At 41.1% G+C, this 26,086-nt stretch overlaps 1 protein-coding gene across 10 annotated transcripts in view; it reads left to right on the top strand.

Moving 5' to 3' along the window:
* RGS12 (regulator of G protein signaling 12) overlaps positions 1 to 26,086 on the top strand; it is an 81,014-nt gene that overhangs the window by 15,702 nt on the left and 39,226 nt on the right. For 8 of the 10 annotated variants that reach the window (XR_014551928.1, XR_014551929.1, XM_083630075.1 and 5 more), the window contains exons 3-6: positions 4,458 to 4,574; positions 20,156 to 20,177; positions 23,902 to 24,071; positions 25,094 to 25,186. Coding sequence is in view for 8 of the 10 variants with exons in the window: in XM_083630075.1 (XP_083486201.1) it covers positions 4,458 to 4,574; positions 20,156 to 20,177; positions 23,902 to 24,071; positions 25,094 to 25,186 (402 nt within the window). In the remaining 2 variants the exon portion in view is untranslated. Of the gene's footprint in view, positions 1 to 4,457; positions 4,575 to 5,877; positions 6,375 to 11,027; positions 11,911 to 20,155; positions 20,178 to 23,901; positions 24,072 to 25,093; positions 25,187 to 26,086 lie in introns of those variants that run through there. The other 2 variants (XM_083630078.1, XM_083630072.1) reach the window with 2 other exon arrangements.

Below are 26,086 nucleotides of genomic sequence, written 5' to 3'. Positions count from 1 at the left end.
GCACCCTCCAGCAAAGATAATGTTTTCAAACTATATCTAGATATTTTTGAGGGGCTTGATAATTTCCCAACACTCAGTGTATCTGCTTGGTTCCATCTGTGACCCCAAAGATCCAAGGATCCAGGAAAATATATGCAATGCTAGCAAATCTTAAGGCTACTTTTTAAATTCTGGAGGTTTATAGAGTCGTTATCAAAGTGTGGAAACCCAAACCCTACCTAAGTCAATGACATGGTAATCAGAGAGTAAAAAGATAACTGTATAGTCATAGCAAAACAAAGCTAAGTGGCACCATTTCCGTTGCTTGCAATTCAGGATTCCCTCATCTTTACCCCTACCCCACAAAAGGCCAAATCAGCTAGAAATAAACTATTCATGATCCTGGATAAGTGCAGGTGACAGTAGATAAATAGCCTTCAGAAGTCCACATCTTTATTTACCCATGGAGATACTACTCCAACAAACTCCTTTTTGGAATAAAGTCTGCAAGTGTTCTAGCAGAAAAACGAGTGTTATTAAGTGCACACATCATAGCAGATGACATGATAATCGCGTCAGCTGCCAAGGAACATGCTGCCATTCTAAAGGAAGTGTTGGGCAGAGCTAATCAGAAAGGAGGAAAACTCAACAAGAAACAGTACAATGCCTGAATCACAATGTCAAATATATGGAGTTAAACCAAGTGAAAGCAAGACAGAAGGCATCTGCTTACAGAAGATTCTCAGTACTAATCAGTAACTAGCATAAACTAAATAAGTTTAGCCTGACAGCACAACTGCTGAAAAATAATGTCATCTGCCAATGGGGACCAAAATATGAAGGCTCAAGTGAAGCCTTACTGCAGCTCCAAGCGACAACACAGCTGATATTATGACCTGGCAGAGCAACTTGAAGTACAGACACATCTAAGGATGGTCTAGGTGCATGTCACTTCCAGAAGAGAGAACCCATAAAGCCTGTGCCTCGCTGCCATCTCTATTGCATCAGCTGAAAACAGTCGCAGGAGACTCATTCAAGTGGTTCATAATTTAACAGAACCACTTTCTCCATTGAGGTCCTGTGAGGTCGAGATCTCCTGCAATGATTTTGCAAACTTTTTTGCAGATAAACTCACTCAAATTCGGAAAGAGGTTGACACCACCATGGTAGCAGAGCTGGGCTGGGAGAGTGCCCATGCTCTGTCTGGTCAAGTTGTATGGGACCGATTTCAGCTTGTTACCTCCGAAGAAGTGGTCAGGCTGCTTGGACGAGTGTAACCAACCACCTGTTTGCTTGATCCTTGCCCACCCTGGCAAGTGAGCCAGGCTTGGCTTGGCATAGGGCTCCATCGGGTAGTGAATGCTTCCCTCTGTGAGGGAGTCTTCCCAGAACCCCTTAAAGAAGCAGTTGTTTTAAAAACTATATTTGGAACAGTCATTGTGGCCAGTTATCTCCCAGTCTCAATTTTTCCATTCTTGGGCAAGGTGATGAAGCGGGTGGTCGCTGAACCACTCCAACCATGTCTGGATGATGCCCAAACATGACTTCCCAAACTTGTCTTGTTGGTAACTCCTGCCCACTTACCTGGTGAGGATTCTGCAGGGCACTTTGCAGCACCTGCTACATCCCTAGGAGTTGAGTTGAGGAGAACAGGGTAAGGAATATCTTGGTTATCTAAGAGACTACTTTGCTTTCCATTTCTAGCCTTTCCCTCACTCTTACTCATTACATTTTATATCCTGTCCTTCCCCCAAGGTGGCATATGTGGTTCTCTCCTCCCTATTTGATTCTCACAACAGCCCCTTGAGGTAGGCTATGATGAATCAAAGTATGGCAACCATACACGTTGGGAGAAAGGAGGGGCTTGTGTGGGCTAAAGCCTTTGAAGTTCGCTTATTAAAAAGACAAAAAGGCCTGGGAACCACAGATCTAAGCCCAGGGCTGTGTGGTGCATTTGACATGTGACTGTTGCTAAAAGCAGCAGCCCCACATCTCTTCTTTCCCTCATAACAGTTAGCAAACCAAAATTTGAGGTGACGTCATCATTATGTTGTGAATTTGCCATTCCTATAAATGGTGGTCAGTGAGGTAGCATGGAAGCTACACTGTGGTGATGTCATGTTACGGGGTTTGCCTTCTTAAGCAGGAATGAGGAGAAGATGACACAAGGGCACTGCTTTCAACAGTGGCCTTTTATCAGCTATAATATGGTGTCCTGGCTAGTGTACTTTGCTCATTTATGAAAGTAAATTTGCAAATAGCAGACGCGTTAGTTCACTTCCCATTATCTCCCAGACACACATGAAGAATGCATTTATGAGTATTCATAAAAGGAGTAGGAACCATGCTAATGGGGGCTTACACCATGGTATATGTGTACAGGATTGCAACAAAAGTTGAGTCCCTATTTATAGTAAGAAGTAAATGGAGAAAACCACCCTTGAGAATGGCTAGTAGATTCTCCCACAAAAGCAAAAGTCTACTGTTTCGTGTGCAGACTTTTCTGTAACCAAACTGCCTTAAATACAGCTTTAGCTTCTACTGGATTTGATTATTGCCATCCCATGGAAAATTGAAAAATCATATGAACTCTATGCTAACATGCTAAACTAGAAAGCATAGTCAAATGCTCACATTAGCTGGTAATTTTTATTTTTTTGTGAACCTGCATGCAAACAAGAAACAGATTCACAATTGCATTGCTGGAAGTGTATCCAAAGGATGTTGACCTTAGTCTAGTCAATGAACTCTTGCACTTCCACCTGTGCAAACTTACCCTGAAAAAGAAAGTTTCAGCCACCAATATATGTATCAAATAATATTCCAGCAGAAAATTTGGACAGGTTTTCCAAATGTGGAAACAATTTTCAGATTGTTCGTGTGTTTAACAATTACAAACTGTACTGATGAAAGATTATTTTCTAGACTAAGAAGGATATAGCATGATCTATGGTCAACAATGTCCCAAGATCATAGCTGTCAACCTTCCCTTTTTTTGTGGGAAATTCCCTTATTCTAGCGCCATTTCCCACTGCTTCCCGCTGCTATCCTGGATTGTTAGATATCCCATAGACTGTCCCCGGGGCAGGTGAGGCTGCTGATTCCTTATTTTCGAGGCTGCTGATCCCTTATTTTCAAATCTGGAAGTTGACAGCTATGCCCAAGATTGGTTGTGTGATCTAAGCATTCTCTGCACAGAAAATGATAAACTGCGACTCACTGATTTTAATGATATAATTGATAAGTTGGCATCTAAAAAAGCTCGAAAGAAACTGTTGCATATAGTGTAATGTTACAGCTATGATTCCCCTATGAATGTTCTGTGTGAATGTCTTCATTAATTCCATACTTTTATAAACTTACTAAAGTTTATAAATTTAGAAACAATATTTTCATGAATGCTCAAATTTCAGCAATGTTCTGCTTCCATTGAGTAGATAAAGAAGAGAACGGGGTTTTGTTTCTCAGGAGCAGATGCTATTAAATTCAGGCCTCCCAATGTCTCCTGGCCCAGGGCCTCCAGTTGCTTTAATCCAGGCCTGTCCAGAGGAGTGTAAGAAAACAAAGATACAAAAGGGTGATTCAGAAGACAGTTGAAGATGGTGTCTGGTGTCTAACATTGTGGTTTATTAAAGGGAATAAGGATTGATTTATAGTTGATGTTCTCTGATCAGGGAAAGTATCTCCTGGGCTATGACATGAGGTCAAGGTTGCTTCGGCCTAATACTGTTCTCTGCAGTGCAACTATGTCACCTATGTAAACAGAACTGCACTAGAAGGCTAGGGATGAAGGCAGATGGGTGGTAGAGCATCTTTATTTTAACCTGCAGTATTAATGCTGCCTGCCGCTTATCTTCAGTTTGTGCACTTTTCTATGTATATCGGATTATTCACTGGTCTCTTTTTTATTCTGTTTCACTTGCTAGCTAAAGTAAAATTTGTTCAAGATCTATTTCATTGATTAGAATTTAAAAAGCAGGCATGTTACCTCAAGCATCTGTGTAGCAGATCTAGGCGGTAAAATAAATAATAGTATATCATTGTTTAGCTGCTAATCTGCACATAGTCCCACAAATGACTATTGTTAAGCCTGCTTTTTAAAACTGCCGTATTTTTCGCTCTATAAGACGCACCAGACCATAAGACGCACCTAGTTTTTGGAGGAGGAAAACAAGAAAAAAAATATTCTGAATCTCAGAAGCCAGAACAGCAAGAGGGATCGCTGCGCAGCGAAAGCAGCGATCCCTCTTGGTGTTCTGGCTTCTGGGATAGTTGCGCAGCCTGCATTCACTCCATAAGACACACACACATTTCCCTTACTTTTTAGGAGGGAAAAAGTGAGTTTTATAGAGCAAAAAATACGGTAAATACTAAGTCTTCTTCTTATCATCAACGGGGATAATAAAGTCAAATAAATTTTTCTGTATCAGGAATGAATAAAGCAATATAATTAAATATATATTTCTTGGCTTATTTAGTGTACAAAGTTTGGACCTACTTCTGGTTTAGGACAGCTTCCCCAGCGCTCTTCTGCTCGAAGATCATTTGGACGGACAAAGAGATTCAGCATTACTCGCTCGCTTGATGATCTTGAGGTAATTTTATTACACTAAGCTTCCACTGTTTCCTGTGAAGAGAGAGTGAACAGGCATTGATAAGCTGCTTAAACAGTACTCTAAGGAAAGTAGATATGTTCTCAAACGAGAGTAAATTAACGTGTTGCTTTTCTCTGTTCTGGTTGACAAATCACTTTAAACCACTGTTAAGCTTGACTGTGATTTAAAAATGAATGTGCCATGTCCTGGGGGGTCACGTCACCCCTCCCTGCTCCCACTGCTGTTGCTGCCAGGAGTTGAGCCCTGCTTTGGCTTAGCGTTGCGTTTGGACCCAGACTCGGGAATTACCTTATTTTTTGCTCTATAAGACTCACTTTTTCCCTCCTAAAAAGTAAGGGGAAATGTGTGTGCGTCTTATGGAGCGAATGCAGGCTGCGCAGCTATCCCAGAAGCCAGAACAGCAAGAGGGGTTGCTGCTTTCACTGCGCAGCGATCCCTCTTGCTGTTCTGGCTTCCGAGATTCAGAAAATTTTATTTCTTGTTTTCCTCCTCCAAAAACTAGGTGCGTCTTGTGGTCTGGTGCGTCTTATAGAGCGAAAAATACGGTATATCTCTCCAAACAAGCCATGAGCTATAACCATATTTTGTTCTTGCCTTACTGGTCATGGCTTGTTTGGGGAAGGCAAACCATGGAACTCAGGTTCAGACGTAATCCTAAGGCTGAACCCTCAGAAGCAAGAATGGGGGAGGAGTGAAGGGGCTGCAGATTTTTTTCTCTGCATCAGTACACTGCACATTCACCTTTAAACCATAATTAAGCTTCATTATGGTTTCAAGTGGCATGCAAATGAGGCCATTTAATGCATGCGTGCTAAATATTCTTATAGGTGGTGCTGCTGAACATGTGGAATTTGTGTTATAAATTTGCCTAAGTTCTCAGTTTGATGCCTTCTAACTAAATCCCTACTTTCATAACAATGCCTAGCCTTCATCATTGTGTGTGTGTATGTGTAAGCGGGGAGAGTCTCTACTAGTCTTCAAAAAGTGAACACTGAATAGAATGTAGCTCGAAAAGCGTGATTTTCACAATGTAGCAAGCTTCTAAAAGAATGAACAATTCATTACTGGGGTGGCAATATCCTATATATATATTTATATAGTATATTCAGAAGTAGTCATTTTTAGCTACGCAAATGACTTTTTGTGGTTGGAGTTTGACTAATGCTATGACATAATAGACGTATCCTCAGTACTTCATAGGCTTGTGAGTTAAAATAAATGGGTGTGGTACTGAAATGTATGAGAATCCTGTTGCACAAGGAAAAAGAATTCTGTAACCTTCTTTTGCTTAGTCAAAGGAGCAAGGAACAGACAAGTTGGATGAAGCAAATAGCATAATAGGCTTGCATGTGATTGCAATCTTGAAGGAACATGCAGCTACATGCCGAGAAACAGAGAAAATGGGAACAAGCTGTATAAAGTTGCTGTTTGATTTTAGAGCTAGTTTAAAGTTTTTCTATACAGTTCACACTGAACCTATGAACCACTAGTATGCAGTCTCTGTGGAGGGTTCATTGTTATGCAAAGACAGTCACAGCAACAATTTAAAGCCTTGAGTGCAAGCTGTTTTTCTTTTTCTTTTGATGGGTAGATACACAAACTGGTGCTTAGTCTGGGTGGGTCTCCACTGCGAAGGAAGGAAGAAGAGGCACCTTAGTTTCATTTGTTTTACTGGACAGGAGAAGTAAGCATGTGTGTTCGTAGGAAACTTTCCTTAACATGAGAGAGAAGTCCCTTAGGGACAACTTGTACATGGAGGAACTTTGCAACTTTAGTCACGTAAGTATGCTTCATTTATCTAATAGTGTATATGGAACTCAAGAAAGTTACTTAAAGGACAGCCTTCAGTTGCAAGGTCTTCCATATAGTTCCTGTAAAAGTCTGCATTCTGTCCAGATGATTTCCCCCCTCTATTAATGTTAACTGATAATTTTTATATTTAATTCTTTTATTGTGTAAGTCAGCAGTAAAGTGGTTTTCCAGTAGGTACTTAGGCAAAACTGTGCACTGTCATTTTTCTAAGAATAATTAAATGCATTAAACAATGGCAGCTCCTCATGTATAAAAATAATTTGACTGCATGGTTTGATGGTTCTTTGTATGTTTATTTGGTAGACCTACCCGTTCGGGGTTTTCATGACTCAGATAAAGTTTGAGACGGGGATGTTTCAGTTTTTAAAAATGTTTAATGTTTCTTAAATGAAACACAGAGAAGTATTCTAAAGGCTCTGTGTCATTAAAAAAGGAAGGGGAACAATATGCCCTGGCTAGATTGTTAATGGAATACATTCCATTAAAACACACACACACACACACACACACACACACACACACAACTCACTGGTAGGCATATCTATCTTCAACAGGTTGTTAAAAGAGACCTTACGTATTTTTGTGGCTATTTCTTGGCTATCCTTATTCTTACTGGTAAAGAAAATAAAACAAGCACATTTTTAATACGCAAAAAAATTGTCTTCTAAAAAATCCTTTGTGGCTACAAACTTATGAGTAGAATTGGACTTGCTTCAGTGCTAGCATGCATTGGATAGCATATTTTTTATTGGTATTGTAAGTTTCAACCATATCCTGAAAAACATGTTCAGTTTTCTTAAGAGTGACATTTGAATGCTTTGATACAGTTTTTTCTTTGAAGTAGATTCTCTAGGGAGAATATATTTTTGCTATACAATCTCATTGTTTTAAAAGGATTATTATTAAGACCGAAACTTAATTGAAACTTTAATAGCTTAATCATTGAAGGGTTAGTCAATCTATTAGTTAAATTTGAATATTTATACAGCATTCTTCCCATTCCCATATATATAACACTAACGTATTTGGTGTGTTTCATATTTTCACTAACTTCTGTTGCTTCCTGCTGGGAGCTGCTGCTAACACAAGATATACGGCCTTCATAAATGGAGGTTCCATCCCTAATGGTCCTAGTTAAGAAATTCCTTGATTAAACAGATCTGGCTACTCATACTTAAGAACTGCCTTGCTAGAAGAGAACATGAGTTCCTATAATTTAGTGTCCTGAACAGCAGACAGTCCAGTATTCCTTCTGAGAAACCCACAGGTTTTGAACTCCGACCCTATCCCCTAGCACCTGCTATCCTCTGCCTGTGTGTTTTTCTTCATGGGCTGAATTTGTGGGTGGAGTGGAGAGACAATGTGGCCTTGAAGGAGTAGAGCAGCAGCTGCCCTCTCCCTCTTTACGCTTCCCGGTAAAAAGCTGGTGAGAAGTGCAGAAGGCTGTGCCATTTGCAGCAACATCCACCTCCCCTTCTCAGCATTTGTTTGCTCAGTGACAGAGCACATCCTTGGCATACAGGAGGTCCCTGCTTTGATCCTTTGCATCTCTAGTGAAAAGAATTGTCTGGCCAGTAATGAAAAAGACCTCTCTCTCTTCCTGAGATCCTTAGAGAGCCAGCCACTGCCAGTAAGAGTAGACTAAATGGAGAAATAGTTTGGCCTGGTATAGTCAGCGCTGTCGTTAGCATATGTGCTGCCGGGGTGCAAAGATCCGCCCAGCGCCCCAAAATTTAGTTTAGCCCCCAAATTAATTTTTATTATGCTTATGTCAGACACCATGCTTAAGCCTTATCTCTTGCTTAGGAAAGAAGGAAGGAAAAAGAAACAAGCATTTTTATTTTCTCATTTCTTTACAATACACTTATACTTAAGCATACAACACCACCACACTTAAACTTACAAGTATTGTTTAGGCACCTCCTTAGGAGAAACATCAGTCATGTCAGAGGTGCCACTGACCCCGCTGCCGCATAGCAGCTTAATGCAATATGTAACGTAATATTTTGATGTAAGAGTTACCTTCGTGTGCACAGTGCTGTTGTGAATGACAGGCGCCGCCGTTGTGAATGATAAGCACCACCGCTGGCACGGCGCATCTTTGGTAAATGAGCGCACGAAGTCGAAAGTCCTTTAGTGAAACAGTAGGTATGCATTTAGATAATACCTAGGTATATATGTATTTTGTTTTTCTAGCTTGATCAAAATTATGTATTATTTCAATGACAGGTAGATAGTTAAGAGCTTAAGCGGCTTCAGCAGCGGGCACCAGGTGCCCCCCAAAATTTGGCCCCCGGGTGCCCCACACCGCTTGCACCCCCGGGTAAAGACGGCCCTAGGTATAGTGCAGCTTGCTACATGAGTGAGCCTCTTCCCTTCCCAGCACAGCAGCCGCTGGGATCAGCCAGGGTGACTTGCATGCTGAACATCTGACTCAGATGTTCAGCATGAGAACCACCCTGGACACCAAGTAATGAGCCTTATCAGTGTCAATTGGTCTGAAGGGGATGAGGTTGTGTCAGTGAATCATGTGCTGAACACAAACTATGCAGAGGAACTTTGCACGCAGAGAAGGGAAAGGAGGGGGAGAAAGTTGCAGCTCAGCACAGCTCAGGCTGATTGAGGCTAAACATTGGGAAGAACTTTCTGAGCTGTTCAACAGGAGAATGGTTTCCCTCGGGAGGTGGTGGGCTCTCCATTGGAGGTTTTTAAATCAGAGGTTGGATGGCCATCTGTCACAGATGCTTTAGCTGAGATTCCTGCATTGCAGGGGGCTGGACTAGATGATCCTTGGGGTCTCTTCAAACTCTACAATTCTATGATTCTAGCACCCAAATTGGGTTCAGAGCTTTGAAAACTGAAAAGAGGATATTGGTCCACAATATTGTTCAAGGCAAAATATTTTAATCTTGAGGCCACTTATTACTTCATTTATTGTTTTAATTATTTAATGCTGCTGGAACAAATAATATGCAGTGCAGAAAGCAAACTTATTTGCTTCACTGGGAAGGGGGCTCTTTTGAGACAGAAACCCATTGATAGAACTGTCTTTGATTCTTTGTGAAAAACATTGAAAATTATATTTGCTTGTAACATAATGGGGGGGGGGGTTGTTTTTGTTTTCACATCTGCCAATAATTGCCCCAAACCAGTATCTATCTACCTCTTTCCTGGATTTCCTGAGTCTCCATTTCGGGGGGGACGACCCCTCGCCTTAGAGGGTACCTTAGAGGGTACTTTAAGAGTATGCTTAAAGGTAAAGGGACCCCTGACCATTAGGTCCAGTCATGACCGACTCTGGGGTTGCAGCGCTCATCTCGCTTTACTGGCCAAGGGAGCTGGCGTACAGCTTCCGGGTCATGTGGCTGCTTCTGGCGAACCAGAGCAGCGCATGGAAATGCCGTTTACCTTCCCACCGGAGCGGGACCTATTCATCTACTTGCACTTTGACATGCTTTCGAACTGCTAGGTTGGCAGGAGCAGGGACCGAGCAACGGGAGCTCACCCCATCGAGGGAATTCGAACCGCCAACCTTCTGATCTGCAAGTCCTAGGCTCTGTGGTTTAACCCACAGCGCCATGCTTACTTAGACGTAAATCCCATTGCATTAATGAAGCAAGGCAGTTCCTGTTTAGGTAATCCAGCATCTGGTCTGTCCCTGCCCATTGCCACATTACCCTCAAGGAGTAATCCTAAAAACTCATTTTTTTAAAAAAAGAAATTAAAATTCAGAGTGCTCAGGTTGTCTGTGGGAAGGTAGTGCTCATGAGTGTCACGTTGTGGGACCCCAAAGCTACTCTGACACCTTGAGTAAGCTTTGCCTGGTTCAACTTATGTGCCTGGCTTGTGTATGAATCTTCAAGATGTTCCTTTGAAGGAAAAAAAGTTAAAGTCACTCTCACCTATATCCTCTGCGCATACTACTTGCTTGTTCCTCCTCTTACTTTGAACGACTGAAGCTTTTAAAATTGTATTTTTAACCTCTCTTGCAAGCCTGAGTTCATTCTGAGCTTTGGCCCGCCTGACCTTCTCCCTGCAACTATTGGCTACTCATATATACTCTTCCTTTGTCATTTCCCCATTCTCCAAACACATTCTTGCCGACCACTGTGAGGTGCAACCCATGTCTGGCCAGAAGTCCTTCCTCAAGGAAGTGGAAACTATGGTCTAAGAAGCCAAATCCTTCCTGACAACACCACCTGCGCAGTCAGTGGTTTACTTCCAGTATTTTCCTCTCTCTTCCTGGACCAATACCTTCAACAGAAAGGAGAGATTTAAAAACACCTGTGTCTCAAGGCCCTTCAGTCTCCTGGCCAGAGTCTCATATGTCAAAGGCTGTGTTTGGCAGTATTGTTTGTACCCACATGAATCAAAAAGAGAAGGGGTTGGTGTCAGTGGACTTTATAAGATTTGGCAGTTTCTCTGTCACATTGTGAATCTTTGCAGCTGGAAGACAGCACACCTCCCAGGACATCCTGTTACTTCCGCACACTGCTGCCTCTAAAGATAACTAAAGAAAAAACACTATTATATAAGGGGAGTGGGGATGCTTGAGACATGCCTATCCCACCTTTGAGCAATGGAGTCTTTGATGGACAGGCAATATTGGTAGACAGGCAGGGGTTGTGCAGACCTTCATGACAAATACATACTCTGCTGTGTCACATTTATTATACTTTATCTCAAACATTAAATCTAGTTCTGTCCCCAGTTTGTTGTTTTACATAGAAGAGCAGTCTTCAACTTTTGCTATTAGTTTTGGTAAAGGGTCCCGGATAATAGACTATTGCATTCCTGTATAATTTTGCACCACCTGTTTTTAAGGAGCATTTAATACAACATACGCATACACACTGATTTTCGATAATCCTGATATTTTACCTTTTTCCAGTAGTGGAAGGGACAAAGACTTCAAAGCTGCTCCCCAAACCAATTATTCAGCAACCCAGCAGGTATCTGAGATTCAGCAAACCTTGCTATCTTTGCAGCTATGAGGACTGGAAACCTCCTTTTAAAAATATAAATCTGAGATGCTCTGGAAGCTGAATTCTATACCTACTGCCACACCTTGCCCATTTTTGCACTCTTTCAGCCATGGCAGATGCACAGACCTAACTATAGTGTTCTTCTGCAAACGCACCATTTCAGGCTGCATAAAGTGTGTTATGTTATTTGCTACAGACAGGATTTGTTAAATACCACAGCCCCAATTCTCCAAACTATCTTTGTTCTGTGAGATAGCCGAGATACAATCTGATCCATGATGAACTGGAGCGTTCTGCGGTGGCTGGTTGCTATTGGTAACATAAAGGGAGTAAAATAGAACATGTGAAATGCCTTTAAACTTTGTAGGCATTTTGCACAGGCAGTGCGGAGTATTGGATGGTGCACTTAAGCTCTTGAGAACCTGTTTTATTTAAGAAATGCTCCACCATCTAAAGTAAAGATGAATTTAGGAAAGGTGCTTCTGGCAAAAATAACTGCTTTTTCTTACGATGAACAGGTAAGCAATATGATTGCTTGTCACAAGGGACTGTCTTGCATTGGAGATTAGAGACCAGAATTATAGATTGTTATTATTCCATATTAAGACTTTTGAAACTTATAGCTGAAATTGTATTTTGTGAAAAAATAATTTTAAAAAACAAATGTTGATTATGGGAGTTATGTGAAAGAAACTACATAGCAGCAGTTTTACAAGTTTTTTGTTTTACTCATCAAATTTTAGTGTGTAAATATTAACTTTATCAGAGATGTTTCAAGATGAAAAGCAAATTTGACAATCATCTATAAATGGTACAGATTGCTTATGTCTTCTTGTCTGTTTGCAATAAACCACACAAATGCATTTCTATTTTGGAGGAAAAACCTTTTATTTTTTTAAATTTGAGTTGAATTTTTTTGACACCAGTGTCTTGTAATAATTTCTCTAACATGGCAAGAAAAAGAGTATCATCTTTGTCTTCTTGCTTTATTGTTTTTATGCAAGTAGACAATTTTAGAAGTGGAAAGAAAATAATTTTAAAAATCATTCTGAAGTAAAGGAATGTTATCAAATTGTGATGAATCAGCTTCCTGCACAACAGAAATTATGATTTATTACAGTTACTTTGTTACTTTTTGGTGTTTTAAAAATAACCTGCTTCAATTTCCTCTGTAAGAAATGTCTGGTATATACCTGTCCTTTTCTTTAAAAAAAAAATCAATGTAAAATGAATGAGTGATAACTGGGGCAGGAACCGGGAATGAAAATATGCAGAAAGTAAAATACATATTTTTAAGGCATTCATTTCATAATGGTAATACTTATATTTTTATGTTTAGGTAGTGCTTTCAAAATAATATTTATTTTCATACTTACGTCCAGAGAGGTTGTGGGTCATTTGAATTTTTAAATTTAAATGAAAATATTGAATATGCATAATCTCTGTGTTTGCAAAAATATAATTTGCAAAATAGAAACATTGACCAGAAACCAGGAAGACCCAAGAGAGGGTGCTTCATGCCATGATCAAGAGCCCCTTTACCTGCCAGGAGAGCTTTCAGAGGGTGAGGGGCTGTTGCCAGATGGGGAGAGTTGAAAAGTACCAGTACAGAACATCACATGAAACACTCTAGATCTCAGCAGCAGAACAGGCATATCTGCTGTGTGATAACAGCAATCATTTATATACCATCCAGGTTGTTTCTCATATGCCTTGCTGTTGTCGGCATGACACTTTACAATCTAAAAAATAGACACAAAGAGAACAACAGGGGAAGGGATATCAGGGTAAATGGGATGAATATGCAATTACTTCAGCTGCACCTACTGAGGTTTAGTTACAGAAAGCTTAGGGTCTGAGGGCTGTTCCACAGGCTTCATGAAAAACATGAGTTTTGAGGAGGGACTTGAAGAAAAGAAAGAAGCTGGTCTCTGAAACTTTCTGCGAAGCAATTTCAGGCAGAAGGGCAGCAATGGAGAAAGCAGCTGTTGTTGCAGGGAGTAGGAAACTTTCTGATGGTTGGTGAGGGTGTTTAAAAAGTGAAAGACACAGGTTGGTGTGTGCTAGGATACAAGAGGAAGAAGATGGGGGCAGGTGAGAGACTGGGGGGGGGGGTTCTGGCTTGTGCAAGGCCTGGAATGGCTGGAAGCCAGTACAGTCATACCTTGGGTTAAAGATGCTTCGGGTTAAATCTTTTCAGGTTGCGTCCCGTGGCAACCCAGAAGTACCAGAAAGGATTACTTCCAGGTTTTGTCGCATGCGCAGACGCTCAAAATGACGTCACACGCATGTGCAGAAGCAGTGAATCGCGACGCGCAGACGCGGGTTGCGTTCTGCTCAGGTTGCGAACGGGGCTCCGGAACGGATCCCGTTCGCAACCAGAGGTACCACTGTATAGGGATTAAGGGAGAAGTATGGGGGGGGGGACGCAGGTGGCGCTGTGGGATAAACCACTGAGCCTAGGGCTTGCCGATCAGAAGGTTGGTGGTTCGAATCCCCGCGACGGGGTGAGCTCCCGTTGCTCGGTCCTTGCTCCTGCCAACCTAGCAGTTCGAAAGCACATCAAAGTGCAAGTAGATAAATAGGTACCCCTCTGGCGGGAAGGTAAACGGTGTTTCCGTGCGCTGCTCTGGTTCGCCAGAAGCGGCTTAGTCATGCTGGCCACATGACCCAGCCAATAAATCGAGATGAGCACCACAACCCCAGAGTCGGCCACGACTGGACCTAATGGTCATGGGTCCCTTTACCTTTACCAATGTGCTACCAGGCCATGTTTAAGTGTTTGTAGTATTAGGGCTTTACGCAAATAAGGACAAGGTTACTTCAGAGAGTGCCTTATTGCTTGTATACCCAGTCAGTTGCTGCATTCTGCAGAAGAGTTTCTCCTTCAAGTACCATCCCCACACTAACTTGGGCAAGGCTTTTAGTGTGGCTGCCTCTCTTCCGTAGAACACCATTCTTGTTGAGGTATTGCACAGGCACCCACTATTTTTACTTTCTAGAAACAACGGAAGACATTTTTATTTCTACAGGCTTCTCCAGCTTCATGAGAAGGTGCTCATTTTGTATTATTTTTAAACCTGTCTTGTTATTTTTTGTACCATTTTTAAAACTATTTTAGCGGTTTTTATATGTTCATAAATTGCCTTGACTCAAATGTTGAAGGCATAAATTAAGAAAATGCATACAAATAAAAAAGGTGAAAATACTGTTTTTGGACATTCTAAGCTTGAGAGAACCATAAAGCATACAAGGGGAAATATTAGAGAAGTACTTGGAGATGCAAGACTGGTTCAGAAGTAGAAGAGGATTTCATCAGCATATAAACTACTGTTTTATTTGTTGATTTTATTTCTATCCTGTCCTTCCTCCCAAAGGAGCCCAGAGTAGCAATCAACAAAGTGGTAAAACAATACAGTAGAGGTAAAAACATGTCTAAAGAATGTAGAAACAATGAAGAACATTTAAAACAGTAACCTCTCATCAGAGATAATAATTCCAAGGTTGTCAGTATCTTTCGTAGTATTGAAAGCCATAGGATGTGAAGATGTTTTCCAGGGACACTAAATATAGAGAGAATAGTGAAGGGCCAGGTAAAGTAGCCCAAGGAATGTATTAACTTGAGAGTAACCTTCCAGGAACCACAAGTCAACAGATGTGGTTTTTTTTACCTTTTGTACAGTACATTCCACACACACACACACACACACACACACACACCCTCATTGCAGCCAGCAAGTGGTTGTAGTTCAAGGGTCAAAGTTAAACAACGAGAAAAAGAGTTGACAAAGGTTGTGAAGGAGGGAGATCTGGAAGAGGGAGGAGAGAGGGGTGTCAGAGCAAATAGATTCAATTATAGCATTGAAGAAGATGGCAAAATCTTAAGGAGGGGAGAGGCGGAGGAGCAGGCATTGGCCAGGTATCTTCAGGATGTCTTTAAAAATTATCCCCAATAAGAAGAGCTTTCTATCACTAAGAGTGCAACATAGTTTGAACATCATTTATTTTTCTTCTTGTCTATAATACTGATTTTTGGCTACAATTCCATATGCATTTATCTGGAAGTAAAGCTCTGCTGAACTCTTCGGGACTTGCTTCTAAGTTGACAGGTGTAGGATTGTACTGTTCATTAATCAAGGTAAAAGAGTAAAATGTGGTAGATTCATGAGACAAGAAAATGGAGACTAAGGTTATTTTTTTGTCCAGTTGGATCTTAATTTGACACATGGTATACTTCAGGGACGGGACACAGGTGGTGCTGTGGGTTAAACCACAGAACCTAGGGCTTGCCGATCAGAAGGTTGGCGGTTCGAATCCCTGCGACGGGGTGAGCGCCCGTTGCTCAGTCCCTGCTCCTGCCAACCTAGCAGTTCGCAAACACGTCAAAGTGCAAGTAGATAAATAGGTACCACTCCAGCGGGAAGGTAAACAGCGTTTCTGTGTGCTGCTCTGGTTTGCCAGAAGTGGTTTAATCATGCTGGCCACATGACCCGGAAGCTGTACGCCGGCTCCCTCGGCCAATAAAGCGAGATGAGCGCCACAACCCCAGAGTTGTCTGCGACTGGACCTAATGGTCAGGGGTCCCTTTACCTTTATACTTCAGGGAAGGAAGTAGCTTTTATAATTAATATGGTAGGTTACGCTGTGCTAGATACACTAGAGGGCTCACTATTTGTTTATAAAATAGGAGTTTGGAAACCATATCATTATGTTGTATACATGCTTCTAATTTTGGTAATAGCTATTTTCTCCATCAGCTTGTAATAAAGACTGATGACTCGTTGGGGAAGCAGATTTAATACTTGGAAGTGGTTTAGTACAAGGCCCATTTCAATCTTGCTTCAAGCCTGTGTTAACTCATTTGGTCACCCAGATCAAGAGGCACAGGGGATCTGGACCCTGTTAATTCTCCCCAGTCTCTCAGTAGCTTTTAATACCATCAGCCATGTTATCTTCCTTGGTTAAGATCTGAGGGTACATTGTTACGGGGGGGGGGGACTTCACTTCAACCCCATGGCATTTGTGTGGTGGGATCTGCAGGGCTCCATCCTGTCCTCCCTGCTTTGTAACATCTATATGGAGGTGTTGGGTGTGGTCATTCGGGTTTGGGGGCACAGTGTCATGAGTATGCTGTTGACACCCAGCTCTGTGTCTTCCATCTGGATCAGGTGATGCTATGCAGGTTAAATATTAAATATTGGTTCCCCACCAACACACACTTTTCTGCAAAGTTGATTGACAAAGCAATGGCTTGTCGTGTTGCTGGACAGACCTATGCAAAGCAGGTCCCAAGTTTAGAATTAAATTTTGCTAGATATAATGATACTAGGAATATTGTCACCTAAACAAGTTTCTTCTGCTTAATAAAGAAATGGCTGTAATATTTGGACAGTAATACTGAATCAGTTCCTATCATTGAAATAATTTGCGAGGACCCTAAGGCATTTATGAGGGATACCCTTTTAAATTGCTTATCAGCAAAAAAGAGAGACAATAGAAAAGAGAATATCTTTTAGGGAATAATCTTATGATACATCTTAAGAAGGCAAATAGATCTATACAATTTTGTATATTAAGGGTCATTTCCGGGCTTGGGAATCATGATCAAAATTGCTTCCCTTCAGTAGTCTGGGATTTGAGTATCAAAGTGGCAGGTGGATTGTGTCCACTTTAGATCTCAATTCTAAATATCCTAATCTTTTTCTGAACTGTTTTATAAATGTTTCATATGCAGTCAAATGCCAGATTTGTGAATGGAAGCAACTATGTGATCCCCAAGCAGGCAGACACTTAACATACATAAATAATCTGTGATTGTGTGAAATAGGGATCTTGTTTAGGGTTGAAACACTCAACTGTTGCAAATGATTTATTTGATTACATTCCTGTAAATAGGCAAATACTGAGAATAAGAGGTAGGGAAGACTTAAGTAGCTGTCACACATCTCCCTAGATTTTTTTTTTAAAAAATTGTTATTGTGCCAGTCAGTATTCCTGTGGAGTTACTGGAACTGAGAAAGTGTGTTGAAAAGATTAATAAATTGGCAGGGATGGGGGAAGATCTAGGCTATCATAATGTTCTGCATTTTTTTTAAAAAAAGGTTTATTGTCTAAACTAACAGTTCATTACTTGGCCCTAAACTGTGGCAGTTGCTGGTTGGTTTACAGTTCAACCATCTGCATGCTGGAAGCAACGAGAACAGGATGTGACAGGCATTTGTCTACAGTCAGTCTTTAGAAATAAAAAGCCTACACAAAGAAATGGGTAAAAAAAGAACCATAGTCAGTTTATTTACATACCTTTCATTTCCCACAAATACATATCCCATAGACAATTCAGTAGTTGTAGAATTGTAGAGTTGGAATAGACCCCAAGGATCATGTAGTCCACCCCCTGAAGTTCAGGAACCTCAGCTACAGCATCCATGGCAGATGGCCATGCAACCATTCGCAAAAGTTCAGTACTTTAAAAACCATGATTGTTGGCATCCATCTGTCTCAAAAGGCAATGGAGTGCACTTCTGGGGGTGAAGGTCAATTAATAATAGCCCAAAGTAATTCCAAAGCTGATGATGTTAGTACAGTGGTACCTCAGGTTACATACGCTTCAGGTTACAGATTCCGCTAACCCAGAAATATTACCTCAGGTTAAGAACTTTGCTTCAGAATGAGAACAGAAATTGTGCAGCGCAGCGGCAGCAGGAGAGCCCATTAGCTAAAGTGGTGCTTCAGGTTAAGAACAGTTTCAGATTGAGAACGGACCTCCAGAACGAATTAAGTTCTTAACCCGAGGTACCACTGTACCTAGCTGCCCCCACCCCCCAAAAAAACCTAGACTGAAAAAGTCAAAATCCCTTTATTAAGCCAATTGTGTTAAGTTGGGGGAAAACTAATGCGGAACTTACTACCAAAAAAATTTAAAATCCTTCATCACTTTAATCTTTTATAACGGAAAATCTAATTTCAGTTTTATGCTAAATATTCCAATCTGCAGTTCTGATAAGTTTTCCACATGGTGCTGCTGTGCATAGTACGAAAGGTTGTTTTTAATTGCTTTTAATGTAAATCTCTTTGGATCACTCTGTGAGTAAAGTGGAAGTTTTATTCCATCCAATAGTGAACTTGGAAGCAAAACAAGGACATCCAGAAACTAATGTAGTGATTGCGACATTTCTCAAGGGACTCACTTGATACACAGAATTACCGTATTTTTTGCTCTATAAGACGCACCAGACCACAAGGTGCACCTAGTTTTTGGAGGAGGAAAACAAGGAAAAAAATATTCTGAATCTCAGAAGCCAGAACAGCAAGAGGGATCGCTGCGCAGTGAAAGCAGCAATCCCTCTTGCTGTTCTGGCTTCTGGGATAGCTGCGCAGCCTGCATTCACTCCATAAGACGCACACACATTTCCTCTTACTTTTTAGGAGGGAAAAAGTGAGTCTTATAGAGCAAAAATTACGGGTATATAGGTTTGTAAATTTTAAAAAGAAAGTTGCTTTAAAAACACACATTTATTTTCTTTAAAAAAATAGCTCTGTAAGTTTCCAGGTTCTACGGAATGTTGATGTCATGCAGATAAGAGAAACCTGGACTAAACTCAATGTCAGGAGAGAGCACTCCTGCTTCACATTCACTGCCAAATAAGAAGAATGGCTTGCAGTGCTACCTTTAGCTAGGGTGAGGAAAGGCTGCTTAATCACAGCTGCACTAAAATCTGAAATTGTTCACTCCCCCTTTGTAAGGAGTGGGAGAAAGGTCTAAAGAAGGGGTAGTTAAACCCCAGTTTGGGGAGCTGGTCTGCGCTTATCCCTTCACAATATGGAGAAAGGACCTCCCCCATCAGTGGCTGACACGTAGGTTTGGAATTCTTTTCCAGACATGCCAGCTTAAATTATTTGGAGTTTTGTTTCCTCATATGCATTTTGGTAATAGAAAGAGGGGAAGAATGGTTGGATAATTTAGTTTAGCTCCCTGCCTCAAGGCTTTGGGATGACAGAAGCTGTAAGTCTGATAAATAATAAATTCTGCTGGGAGGCAACATTTTCCACTGAGTTACAGAACAAAGGTATTTTAAGAAGCTGTGAATAGGCTTGGAAAGCAAGATGGTTGTATTTTGAATCATGGTATGAAAAATTTTTACCAGTGGTTAATTGTGTTAGACTCCTGATGCTGGTTATTTATTTGGCAAAATAAATAAATAAAAATATTCAGTGCAATCCACACAGAAGCCAGAAAGAAACAAATTTATATTTTGAGCCTAAAATGTATATGGACAAAATCTCTTTGGTTTCTAAACATTCTGGACCTTGTAAGATTTTATAAACCCTGTGTTCCGCATGGAGCGTAGGAGAAGCAGCAATTTAAGATGTTAAATTCATAAACTCTTCAGTTTGAGCAGGGCCTGAATGTCTGCATTAAAACCAAAACAGGAACAAAAGAAACCTTTGGGTTATCTTAACTGTGCATTATAGAGAAATCAAAGACTACTGATCACCCTTGGGAATAGATTCAAATCCTTACATACAAATAATGTTACTAATCCACAACCCAAAGTTGATCTTATTCCCTTTATAGCCAGCGGGAACACGTTTGTTGACATTGGTGGGGAGAATGAAATTGCCCTGAAGGGGCTGCAATGGATGGCTCAAAATTATCAGTGAATTTGGAACAAAAGTCTGGTTCATATACTTTTGATAACTGAACAATGCTCATTATCTATAGCAGTTTATGTGTAACTGATGTTTCTCCCTCTCTCTTTGCAGTGTGCAGCTGTGTCTGATGGAGGTAAGCATTAATATGTGAAAATATTTGATGTTTCTTAATTTGGCACTGTGGCATTGGATGATAATTTTAGCAGCCTTATTTTATAAAATTTGTATACCACTTGATTGTAAAACAGGAGTCAGCAAACTTTTTCAGCAGGGGGCCGGTCCACTGTCCCTCAGACCTTGTGGGGGGCCAGACTATATTTTGAAAAAAAATAATTATGAATGAATTCCTATGCCCCACAAATAACCCAGAAATGCATTTTAAATAAAAGGACACATTCTACTCATGTAAAAACACCAGGCAGTCCCCACAAATAACCCAGAGATGCATTTTAAATAAAAGGACGCATTCTACTCATGTAAAAACACGCTGATTCCCGGACCGTCCGCAGGCTGGATTTAGAAGGCAATTGGGCCAGATCCGTCCCTCGGGCCTTAGGTTGTCTACCCATGTTGTAAAACAACAACAGCAACAAAAACTACCTTCAAACTGGCTAACGAAAATATAAAGATAAAGGAATAAAATCAACATAATGGCTAGTCGTATTTGTTTGGAAAAGAGACCTAATATTAATGTCTCAGTGGCGTTTATTGAGTATAATGCTGATCTGTGTTTGTTGTGGTTCACTAAGAATGTCTACATCCTCCAGCCCGGTCCAGGTTTGCCAGGAGCTCCCTTCAGGAGGGCGTGATCCTGGAAAATCTAGTTGTACAATGGGCCAATCTCATATCAAGGCATCTGTTCTTCCTGATTACTCATCCAGACGATGCCCTGTCTTCTTGTTAATCATACCTAAAATGCCCAAATAGGATTTGCATTAAAGGCACTATCAGTGCCTGGAGACTGACAGAGTAGTGCTCCTCCTATATTACTACTGCTGCTAATACTAATAATTTATAAAGCACCATAAAGTTAATAAACAATACAGCCCCTGGCCACATAGCCAGACTATCTAACTGACTCAGTGCAAAAGGAGAAGAAAACAGGAAGAGAGAGACAGGTATACTCAAGTTGCAAAATTTATACATGCTGAAGCCTGTGAGGTGTACTCCGCCTTCCTTGGTATGCCTTTAGTGATTGTGAAGCTTATTTACAATTTTATCAGTATCTAAATATAGAAGAGCTGTTTCATTTGGCCTTTCTTAATGTTTTACCTTCGTAGCTCGTAGATAGGAAATATGCTAGAGATCCTTTTAGAGATAGATGTTGGCAATGATCACTCACGTCTTCTTTTTCTGTAGTTACTATCGGGAGTCCTCTCATGCAGCTCTTTCCAGGCCGGTTTTTAGAGGTCCTGCTGAGTGTTTTTCTTGGAGAGACTTTTATCTGTATCACTGAGAAGGGGGCAAAAATTGTTGTTTCTCTTTCAAACCTGTTCTGGTTGCCAGTTAATCTTAGTTCACCACTCTTTGTAACTGGTTTTACTGAGGCTGTGATTTTGTATTTTGGGTTATTAGATAAAGACATCCTGCTAGCAGAACCATGGCTAAACTTAGAAAAGGGAAGGGGGAGAAAGGGCATGGGCAGAGAAGGAAAGGAGTGTTCAATGTTACCTGTCCCAGGCCTGGCTGAAAGTGAAAGGGGCCATGTCCATGCCACTAAACCGGGGGCAGCGCATCCTGTTTCACCGCCTGAGGCAAAACGGAAACGTGCTGCTGAGTCCCTGCCCTGCCCTGGGAAGTCAAAGAGGCAATGTCCCTGCACCAGGATCCCTGACTGAACTGAGTTTAAAAGAACAAAAGGGCAAGGAATAGCAGGGAGACCAGGTTGGAGCAGCCTGAGCACCCTGTGACGTAATCTTCCTCCTGGAAACCATGAAACGGACCTTTAAGAATGAGTAGGACAGTGGTCAAAGTGCAGGCGACAGAACACCCAGAACAAACCCAACCATTTCTCTCCCTGCTCCCCTTGTGCAGGAAAAGTCTTTTGAGGAGCATGGAGGTGTACATTGTGTTTCATTTCTTTGCTGTCCAAATCAGCTGCCGTTACTTGCAATGCCAGTACAATGTGAATAATTCATGTTCCTTCAGCGACAGCAGTTGAAGGCCCTTTCTTTAAATTATTTATCCAGCTTTTTATAATGCTTTGTGCCAAGTATATTGAGGATATCTCTTGTGGCTATAAGGGGAAATAGACGTGCAAGTAAAAAATGGGCAATTTGTTGAAGAGTTGTTTGAAGAAGATGTTGTAATATAGTGGGAGGTGTTGCAGAAGAACAATGTTCCACACTGTTCAGAGAGCGTCTATCAAGCGTGCTCTAGGGAAATGGATCTGTGTTAGGAATGGATACAGAAGGATGGTTTTCAGTGAATGGTTTCAAGGATTTGGTTAAATGGCACTACAGTGGCTCTTACCAGCTCTATCCAGGTAATACTTTCAGTGATGCTGATGATCATTTAGAAATATAGGCATTCTGAATAGGATTGTGCTGTTTCACTGTAAAAATGATTGCATGGGGAATATTTCTTTTGAAAGGGTGGTTCTATGCTTAAATGTTTTTGGCATGATTATTAAACTAAAACTTAAAAAAATACCTCTTACAATCAGTAATATTGTTAGCGTTTTATTTTAAAAGGTTCCATTTTTGGTAGTATTTTTATGAAAGCAAGAAATTGGTAAATAGGAAAATTATTTGAATTTGCCTTTCCATTCAGTTACAATTTCCCCACTTTGCATTTTTATTTGTAACAGTTGTGGAGATGTTATAACAAGGAGGACAACAAGAAAGAGAGGGTTTGTTTATCAGTGTGCATAAAATTGCTAATAACTTACCAGAAGGATCTTTAATTTCATCTGCTGGAGTGGGAATGCAAAGTAAAACTGTACGACTCCAACTGTTAAAGTCATTAATAGAGACCCTATATTAATGCCTTTTGCTTGTCTAAAGGATGTGGAGATAGAGCTGTGGGTGTGGAAACTAGCCCACTGCATTAGAATACACCCACTGCTCCACCCACTTTCGCATCTGGGCTCACCCACGGCTGGCATGTTGCTCTTAGAAGGCTGCCCCAAGCAGAATGCAGCCCTTGAGCTGAAAAGAGCTCCTCAACCCTTGCACCACCCCATTCCCCCGTCCCCCTCTGAGCGCAATTATCGCTTTGTCCACATGATGTGACAGGTGGGTGGTTATGTGTGTCTTCCATAACTTCATCCAGCCCTCCTTCTCTGTGTCTTGCAAGTTGTGTATACTGCCCTTCACCAGTAGGCCACAGTAAAATAGAAAACAATACAATAAAACAATTCCATAACTTTGACACACACAGAAACAAAAGAAAAATGCAATAATAAATTATCTATCAGTCCAGCAGTGGATGTAGCTGCTGCACTAGCCCAAGCCAGGCATAGGTTTTCTTAGCCAGGAAGACCCCTTGGACCTCCAGACGCTGGTTCAGCACTTTCATTGCTTCTCCTGGTACCAGCAGAACGGAAATATAGGGCTGGGTAGACACAAAGATGTGTTTGAACCTATGATGATCATATGCAACCTGGGCTCTAATCAAATTGGAGAAAATCTGCATTCCTTCACTGGAGGGGAGGGATAGTCTGTTTTGTACAGGTTACAAGTGAGAGAGGAGCTTGTGAGGCCCAAGTTCTGATTCTGCAAGATTCTGCTCTCCTGCTCAACAGTTATGTCTGAACAATAGTTTAATACAGAAATTGTAGCTGAAATTTATTTTCTGAAAAGTTTGCATTTTTGTAATTTGTTGATAAATTAATTGGTTATTTCTTCCCACAACAGAGCTAAATAACACAGATTTGAAAGATTGTGTCAGTGATAATAGCCTCAGCAGCAATGCTAGCCTCCCCAGCGTCCAGAGCTGCCGGCGACATCGGGAAAGAAGAGTGGCAAGTTGGGCGGTTTCATTTGAGCGGCTTCTGCAGGACCCAGTTGGTGTAAGATATTTCTCTGTAAGTAAGGGACAAAATGCTAACTTTTTTGGTATTTATATTAACGTAAACAAAAAGTATCCAACACAAATTGTGCATAAAATCTAGCTTATTTCAAAAAGAGAATTAACTCCAATGTAAAATCTCCTGCATTAAATATGCTCATTTTTGTTGTATTGGGCCCGTTTTATGTTTCCAAAAGTCTAAACGAAGCCTGTCAAAAATTCTTTCTACCAGGATAAAAATAGTGATGTGCAAATACCAGTTAAATTATATTTGTACTAGAAATTTCAAGCTTCCTCCATGAACATTAAAAAGATTGCTTTTTCTAAAGACTTGCATATTGGCTTGTACTGTCACTTACATGCGACCATATGGGGGTGTCATTTATTTTTATTTTTTAATCCTCAGGAAAAGTGATTATTGCTTGAAAAGGGGTGCAGCATTCTTTAAAATGAGTGTTGTGAGCAGTTTCTTGTAATCAGTGGGGCTAATTAAAGAGATTGCTGGGCAAATCTTAGATTGAATCCTAATTCCAGCAATGTGAAGTCTACAGAACCCATGTGTGTATCACATGAAGGGGCTCCATGAACTTGAGTCAGGCTACACTGCTGGCCATGCCCTCAACTTCACACAGCCAGACTCTCCCCACCTGCCAACTTCCATGCATAGATCACAAGTCTCCTGAAGAGGAACACCTATGCATAAGCAGCTATGCTCATTGCGCACAAGTTGTAGGCAGGGCTAGCCTGGCTGTTCAATGTTGGAGGCAGAGTCAACAGGTCAGTCCCACTCTTTGTTCAGTGAGTGAAGTGGGCTATCAGTTAATGGAAGTGTGAAGCCATTTGAGTACAGGAAATTATTGTTTCATTGAAAAACTATCATTGGACCATGTCTGGAACCCTCTTATCTGCCAGACTCCCCTTTATGGAAAAGTTACTTAAAGGAAAAGAAATTGAGACCTAACAGTCTCTGGAATATTGTAATTACTTTTGAATCAGGCCATCTTTGAGTGACACTTTTAATCACTTTTCTTTTTCTAGGAATTTTTACGGAAGGAATTTAGTGAAGAAAATATTTTATTCTGGCAGGCCTGTGAATATTTTAACCACATATCCGCTCATGACAAAAAAGAGGTAGGACCATGTGGCCATGTGCTGCTTATGTTATATATGAACTGCTAGTAACTTAGTTCTGTATAATTTTTTGGAGAAGGTCTTCATGGTTTTAGCTTGGTTGGGGTAAGCCCTAAGGATTCTCAGTTCAGGGTTCCTTTTCCTGAACCGAGGTGAATGGCATATCAGGAGAATACAACTGTAAATGTTTGAGATTCTGTGCAACAATTCCCCCCTCCTTTGGGTGAGATCTATCCACTCTGCAGTGTGGGCACTACCCTGCCCTTCTCTCATGCTTGTGCCATTGGTAAGGCTTCAGCATACACCAGGCATATTTGGGAGCTGAGAAATGCCTGGCCCAGTGGCCACAGAAGTACCACTGGCTCTGGCTTTGCAGTAGAAGGGTGAAAGGCAGGACAAGTTTTAAGCAAAAGGACGTGCCATTTAGTATTGCCATAGTGCCCCTCTTTCAGAACAAGCTGACCAAGCAGGTAGTTACTTTCCCCGGGGGTTACTTTTATGCAGGTGTTACTTCCCTCAGGGATTTCACGACCCCCAGAACTGTGCCCGCCACCTGAGCTGTTGTGAGATATCGGACAGCCCCACAAAATCATGTAGGAGCTTCCCAGAGCCTGGAAGGCAACGTGGAAAGATCTCTGGGACTCTGGGAGGGTTGTGCAAGGACTCTGGAGGCTCTTTCTCAAGATATCACAAGGGCCTCCTAGACCCTGGTAAGGAAGGCTGTCCTGCCCTCATTCATTCATTCACTTATTTTTCAGAACAGCACATTAAGCTGTAATCAAATATGTGAAATATGCATATTGCAGTCCAATTGAAGTTGAAATATGGAGTGGGCAGCAGAAGTCTGCCTGCCAGCCCCATTGCTGACACTTACACACTGAGTGGGGCTTACTTGCAAAC

Source organism: Podarcis filfolensis (genome assembly GCF_964270895.1).
Source record: "Podarcis filfolensis genome assembly, chromosome: 9".
Taxonomy (NCBI): domain Eukaryota; kingdom Metazoa; phylum Chordata; class Lepidosauria; order Squamata; family Lacertidae; genus Podarcis; species Podarcis filfolensis.
This window is presented reverse-complemented; position numbering and strand designations above follow the sequence as displayed.